This window comes from Mya arenaria, chromosome 1 (assembly GCF_026914265.1).
Source record: "Mya arenaria isolate MELC-2E11 chromosome 1, ASM2691426v1".
Taxonomy (NCBI): domain Eukaryota; kingdom Metazoa; phylum Mollusca; class Bivalvia; order Myida; family Myidae; genus Mya; species Mya arenaria.
The window spans coordinates 27,645,039-27,652,646 of NC_069122.1; the positions used below are offsets into that span (position 1 = coordinate 27,645,039).

The following is a 7,608-nucleotide window of genomic DNA, read 5'->3' on the forward strand; positions in this document are numbered from 1 at the left end:
GTCAGAATTATACTAATGTCGTGGGTTCGAACCAGAGTCAGAATTACACTAATGTCGTGGGATCGAACCAGAGTCAGAATTACACTAATGTCGTGGGTTCGAACCAGAGTCAGAATTACACTAATGTCGTGGGTTCGAACCAGAGTCAGAATTATACTAATGTCGTGGGTTCGAACCAGAGTCAGAATTATACTTATGTCGTGGGTTCGAACCAGGGTCAGAATTACACTAATGTCGTGGGTTCGAACCAGAGTCAGAATTATACTAATGTCGTGGGTTCGAACCAGAGTCAGAATTATACTAATGTCGTGGGTTCGAACCAGGGTCAGAATTACACTAATGTCGTGGGTTCGAACCAGAGTCAGAATTATACTAATGTCGTGGGTTCGAACCAGAGTCAGAATTATACTAATGTCGTGGGTTCGAACCAGAGTCAGAATTACACTAATGTCGTGGGTTCGAACCAGAGTCAGAATTACACTTATGTCGTGGGTTCGAACCAGAGTCAGAATTACACTAATGTCGTGGGTTCGAACCAGAGTCAGAATTACACTAATGTCGTGGGTTCGAACCAGAGTCAGAATTATACTAATGTCGTGGGTTCGAACCAGGGTCAGAATTACACTAATGTCGTGGGTTCGAACCAGAGTCAGAATTATACTAATGTCGTGGGTTCGAACCAGGGTCAGAATTATACTAATGTCGTGGGTTCGAACCAGAGTCAGAATTACACTAATGTCGTGGGTTCGAACCAGGGCGAGAGTTATATTATTGTCATGGGTTCGAAAAAGAGTTAGAGCTATATTATTTTTTCTCTAAAATCTGATAAAATGCTTCAAGTAAAGCACCTGAGGTTTCTGCATTTATTTGCTCAACGATCAAACGTTCACGATTGTAAAGTTTACATGTACACAAAAACACACGTGTCATTTTTCAATCGAACAAGATCTAAACTACTTGCGACTAGGTTTAGCTGATGTGACGCCTACTGTTTTGGCCTTATCTTAACCGATATATCGTCTTTATAAAACTGTCACGTAGATCATGTTTATTTGGCCAATATTTTAAGGAATATTAATATGTGAAACCTAAAATTTCATTCAAATTAATGCAATGACTTTATCTGACGACAAGAGTATTTGCAATTAAACATAACACTTAATAGTAAAGATAATTTACAAATTAAAGGAAATATTTTTCCGGCTCTTACATTCCCAGATATTGCGGAGTGTTATACTTTGCCTATTTCCATTAAGATATTAGATGGATGTCCTTTCGTTTATTAAACGGGATAAATGAGTTCAAAGAAAACCGCTTTACTAAATTATAAGTATTAATTTAAGTTGTCAGGGAAATTATAATCCAGAATTAGAGAAATACAGTTAAATACATATATTTTTATTTTATTTCATACCTTAACCCAACGGTGGGTGTCTTTAAAAACCATCTTAAATAGAATAATAGAAACGTGGGGGGTATTTTTTTTCCTATAAATTAGGATTATAACTCACTCAAAATGGTTACATTTTAAAACGATGTATTTCTTTAACGATTGTGAAGCAAATAATAACAACATGTTTTTCATTACTCTCGTTGGCATGATGTTATGCGAGATTGTTGTCTTGTGTTGTGGTGGAAACCGGAGGACCCGGAGGAAACCAACTTGTCCGGCTTGGTGACCACAAACCAATCTCACAAGCGCTCAATCCTTGAATCGATTCTTTTTCGTCTATATGAGATGCCAGAGCGACTACTGATTTCAACTGAGACATTTTAGCATAGTATATAGTATTGGCCAAGTTTAAGGGATAAGTTGTATCAAGATATAAGTAAGGAGTTTAAAGTCAACCCCCAAATTGACCTCTCAAAAATTTGGTTCCGGTAATGCAGGAAACTGTTTTGCACATCGTGTACGAATTGCTTCCCTTTGGTCGTACATTCGTAGTTAACTAGTTCTACAGTCGGATACACCGTGTTCGACTTGCTTCCCTTTGGCCGTACATTCCATGTTATAAATTCGGATACATCGTGAGTAACCGTTGTATGTTACTGTGCTTTCTGCCCGTTTCAATAAACAACGTCTCACGGTCACTCATGATAAAGCAGATACCTTATAATACAGTCGAGTATTGTAGTGTTCATTGATAACGAATTGAAAATAGTTAATTAACAACGAGAGTTTATATTACAGTTTCTTTATTCATATAAATTAGTAGCACTTAGTATTAGTAATTCATATTATAATGTAATGTATATACAATTTTATCAACAACAGGATTTGAACACATGTACATGTAAGTGTATGGTTTCGACATAAAACTGCCGGTCAGTGTAATGACGTAATCTTCTCAGGTTCAAATAATATTGCACTTTCCCCTGGCCTATTCCTCCAACAAACGTTCGGTTACTTCGTTTTGCATTTTTGTGAAACAGTTTTAAACAATTAAAACATTTTCAATATAACACAAAACTGTATAACCGTTAACTGGCGCAAATAAAGCGCTCTGGTATGTTAGTGAAAAATCGTCGCCCTCGTGATTTTTCTCCGTAATCAATTTGAAACGCGCCACGCTAGTTCCATTTTCGGTGATGACGTCACCGTGAGTAATGACATCATTGAAAATATACTGCTTCATCAAGTGACTTTAAGTGCACGAAGCGGTCAGAGACTAAGATGGCGGCAAAGACGACTGCGGTGCCGTCTACTTGTCTTCTGATTGCCGTCCTCCCCCGTCCAGGATTTAGATTTCACCCGGAAGTGACGTAGGTCGGCCGCGTGATTCTCATGCAACATGGGTGTGTAACTGATCGGATCACATAGGTCCTGCAATAGAAGGAAATAAATACTAACGTATACAAAATTTATTCTTTAACATGTAAACATACATGTGTATAAAAATATTCTCGACGCTTTTACAAAAAAATAGTGTATGCCTCATATACAATAAAATTCGAGTCACAACCGATGCAGACCATGCTTATTTAAGACTGAATTGGCGAACAGATAATCACAGTTCACACAATAAATGCATATTGTTCTTCTTGTAAAATACACCAAACAGAGAAATATTCATTAACTTATTTAAAATTATCAACTCACCAGCACAATGTTCACTAAAACGTAATGGATCTGTAGAATTATGTTTAAACATACCTGATACTTGTTGAAGAAGGCCTTGTATCCGCCATGGAGTAGGTACACTTCCGGGAAGTTGAGACATGGGTACCTGTCGCTGTTTAACATCCGATCTTGCGCGCGCAGGAACCGGTACCTGTTGAAGTACAAAAATGCGTATTAAATACATGAATACGCGATAAACATTTGTGACCCAGGATCAGAATATCATTTACAGTGAAAATGTTGATGCATTGCTTTCTTTTCTTATTTAATATACAATGTACACACACGATATATCGTGTATGAGGAAGGAGCATATGACGTTGTGTCACGTTAGTTTGTGCGACTACTTACATCTTAGGCCCTCTTTCTGATGAGAATTCACAGTGGAAGATCAGCACGTGACGCTTGCCGTCAGCTACTGGTTTCTGAAGCAAGCTGTTGACCTCATCTTTCGTATACAAGTTTACAGCGCCTCTGATGTGCCCGCCCTCGAACTCGTACGGGTAACGGCAATCCACTATGGTCACGTCACCAATGACGTCACTGAAGCAACCACGAATGACGTCAGCCATCACTTCCGGGGAAATGGCCGTAAGGTCACTGTGTTTTCCGGAAATTGTTGGAAGTGAGTATTTACTTGACCCATCAGCGATCATGTCATTTCCGATATCAAGCGTTTCGACCGCGCTGATGATCCCGTTTGTTAAACGTTCGTTGGATTTGGGAGTTATGCCAGTAACGTCTTTGGCCTTTTTGACTGCATGTATTGGTGATGCTGTTAGGTCTACGTCAGCCGAGCGCTTTCCGGAGAAGAGGCCGCGTCTGACGTCAAACGCACCACTACGTCGTATCATCGGTTTTACGGAAATTTCAATCTGCAATGAAGAACAACCAATGTAAAATTAGCGTATGATTTTTGGGCTTTAATGTATGCTTATCTTTTGAAAATACGGATATCTTGTTTGTACGAAACATAAAAACAAAATAAAGAAGATATCTTACATTCTGTAAAATACACATGCGTCGTTCGACGACCTCAGTTTTACAAAGAGAATAAACAATAATATTACGTATTCAAATTATAAAGCTACATTTTCACATACCGATAAAGGTGTGTCTTGTCCATGGTCGTCTGCCATGCTGAAAGCGTTGTTTCCCTTTCCTCCAGGCGTTAGCACAGCCTCAAGTTCAGCAGGGCCAACTTTGCAGTCGTCACCGAATCCGGAAATGACGTCATCGAACAATCTCAATCTGAAAGTTTTAAATCATTTGGAACTGATACTACTGCACTGACTTAATTGATCTTAGATTAGATTTGAATTTAAAAGATTCATTTTTCATTGTTTTCAAAATGCATTGCTTCATTAAGTGACGACAACAAAAAATCGTAAATAAACCAAAATTATTGAAAATAAGAACTTTGGCTATTTAGATACAACTTAACAAAACCTCGTGCATCGATGTTTCTCTGGTGAAAACGCATATTCAATTTACTACACATAAATAATGAAAATACAAATGTATAAAATATTTGATAAAATCCTACCTTAGCGGCATATTGATACGTGATATTCTGAACAGAAATTGGTAGAAGGGAACTTTTGATGGCGAAGCTTTCACAAAATATGATTTTTAATATTTCATAAATCAACTTATATAATTTGACATTTCTTAATTATCGAGTAGAAAATTATCCCTCTCTTTAAATTAGTTTCTCCCCAGACTTTCTAATTAAGAACAAAGCAATCAACAGTCAAAGTTTGGTTTACTCGATATGTTTTATAGGTATGGCGATAATGATCTTAACATTTCGGAAGAGATTGAGACTTTTAATTGGTCAATCGCCTCTCAAAGTACATGTTAAAATGCATGTAAGCTGTTGCTGTAGCTCATCCAAGCGGGCTACTCTTTAAATAGATTTTATCAGTGTGTAAAGTGAATTTTATCAGAATATTCGGACAAAACTTACCACATTTGATAACAATCTGACAAAGTTAAAAATATATAAAAAAATTTATATGACATATCTTACCTTGTAACAGAAGATGTAAAGAACTTATCGAATTCTAGATGAACAATATTGACACTTGTACATATTTGGATGTCACGTTACATAACATATTTTTCGGATGCTTTTATGCATTTTCGTTACCAAACACTCGTATTGTTAAAGTGCTAATCATGTCTGCCTTTGAACCAGGAGCTCGTGGGCTCGATCCCAACCTTGTTGATAGTAAAATTGGTGTCTTCCTCTCACCAAAGCGATCATTTGTTTGAGCCCGATATGGTCGAGTCTTATATTGGTTTGAACCAGGGTGGGATTTATAATATTGTCGTGGGTTAAAACCAGGGTGAGAGTTATAATATTGCCATGGGGTCGAAATAGGGCCGGGTGAGAGTTATAATTTTGTCGTTGGTTCGAACCAGGGTGAGAGCTATAATATTGTCGTTGTTTCGAACCAGGGTGAGAGTTAAAATATTGTCATTGGTTCAAACTAAGGGTGAGAGTTATAGTTTTGTCGTGGGTTCGAAACAGGGTGGGAGTTATACTATTGCCGTGGATTCGAAACAGGGTGAGAGTTATACCTCTGCCGTGGGTTCGAAACAGGGTGAGAGTTATAATATTGTTTTGGGTTCGGACGTAGTGTGAGAGTTATGATTTTGTCGTGGGTTCGAAACAGGGTGAGGTTATACTATTGTCGTGGGTTCGAAACAGGGTGAGAGCTGCAGTATTGTCGTGGGTTCGAAACAGGGTGAGAGTTATACTATTGTCGTGGGTTCGAAACAGGGTGAGAGCTGCAGTATTGTCGTGGGTTCGAAACAGGGTGTAGTTTTACTATTGTCGTGAGTTCGAAACAGGGTGTGGTTTTACTATTGTCGTGGGTTTAAACCAGGGTGAGACTTATACTATTGTCGTGGGTTCGAACCAGAGTCAGAATTACACTAATGTCGTGGGTTCGAACCAGGGCGAGAGTTATATTATTGTCATGGGTTCGAAAAAGAGTTAGAGCTATATGATATTTTCTCTAAAATCTGATAAAATGCTTTAAGTAAAGCACCTGAGGTTTCTGCATTTATTTGCTCAACGATCAAACGTTCACGATTGTAAAGTTTACATGTACACAAAAACACACGTGTCAGTTTTCAATCGAACTAAGATCTAAACTACTTGCGACTAGGTTTAACTGATGTGACGCCTACTGTTTTGGCCTTATCTTAACCGATATATCGTCTTTATAAAACTGTCACGTAGATCATGTTTATTTGGCCAATATTTTAAGGAATATTAATAAGTGCAACCTAAAATTTCATTCAAATTAATGCAATGACTTTATCTGACGACAAGATTATTTGCAATTAAAGATAACAATTAATAGTAAAGATAAATTACAAATTAAAGGAAATATTATTCCGACTCTTACATTCTCAGATATTGCGGAGTGTTATACTTTGCCTATTTTCATTAAGATATTAGATGGATGTCCTTTCGTTTATCGAACGGGTTCAATGAGTTCAAAAAAACCCCGCTATACTAAAATATAAGTATTAATTTAAGTTGTCAAGGAAATTATAATCCAGAATTAGAGAAATACAGTTAAATACATATTTTTTTTATTTCATCCCTTAAGCCAACGATGGGTGTCTTTAAAACCCGTCTTAAATAGAATAATAGAAACGTGGGGGGTATTTTTGTTTCCTATAAATTAGGATTATAACTCACTCAAAATGGTTACATTTTAAAACGAAGTATTTTTTAACGATTGTGAAGCAAATAATAACAACATGTTTTTCATTACTCTCGTTGGCATGATGTTATGCGAGATTGTTGTCTTGTGTTGTGGTGGAAACCGGAGGACCCGGAGGAAACCAACTTGTCCGGCTTGGTGACCACAAACCAATCTCACAAGCGCTCAATCCTTGAATCGATTCTTTTTCGTCTATATGAGATGCCAGAGCGACTACTGATTTCAACTGAGACATTTTAGCATAGTATATAGTATTGGCCAAGATTTAGGGATAAGTTGTATAAAGATATAAGTAAGGAGTTTAAAGTCAACCCCCAAATTGACCTCTCAAAAATATGGTTCCGGTAATGCAGGCAACTGTTTTGCATATCGTGTACGAATTGCTTCCCTTTGGTCGTACACTCGTAGTTAACTAGTTCTACAGTCGGTACACCGTGTTCGACTTGCCTCCCTTTGGCCGTACATTCCATGTTATAAAGTCGGATACATCGTGAGTAACCGTTGTATATTACTGTGCTTTCTGCCCGTTTCAATAAACAACGTCTCATGGTCACTCATGATAAAGCAGATACCTTATAATACAGTCGAGTAGTTTAGTGTTCATTGATAACGAATTGAAAATAGTTAATTAACAACGAGAGTTTATATTACAGTTTCTTTATTCATATAAATTAGTAGCACTTAGTATTAGTAATTCATATTATAATGTAATGTTTATACAATTTTATCAACAAAAGGATT

The 7,608-nt window shown here is 37.2% G+C and overlaps 1 protein-coding gene across 1 annotated transcript; it reads right to left on the reverse strand.

Annotated features, from left to right (window-relative positions):
- Window positions 1-2,644: 2,644 nt before the first annotated feature.
- LOC128234484 (M-phase inducer phosphatase 1-like) lies at window positions 2,645-4,367 on the reverse strand. Its single transcript, XM_052948774.1, has 4 exons — window positions 4,225-4,367; window positions 3,473-3,996; window positions 3,155-3,272; window positions 2,645-2,824 (listed from the first exon to the last, which is right to left on the reverse strand). Exons 1-4 carry the CDS (start codon window positions 4,258-4,260, stop codon window positions 2,663-2,665), a joined length of 840 nt encoding a protein of 279 aa, XP_052804734.1. The 5' UTR covers window positions 4,261-4,367; the 3' UTR covers window positions 2,645-2,662.
- Between the last annotated feature and the right edge of the window lie 3,241 nt (window positions 4,368-7,608).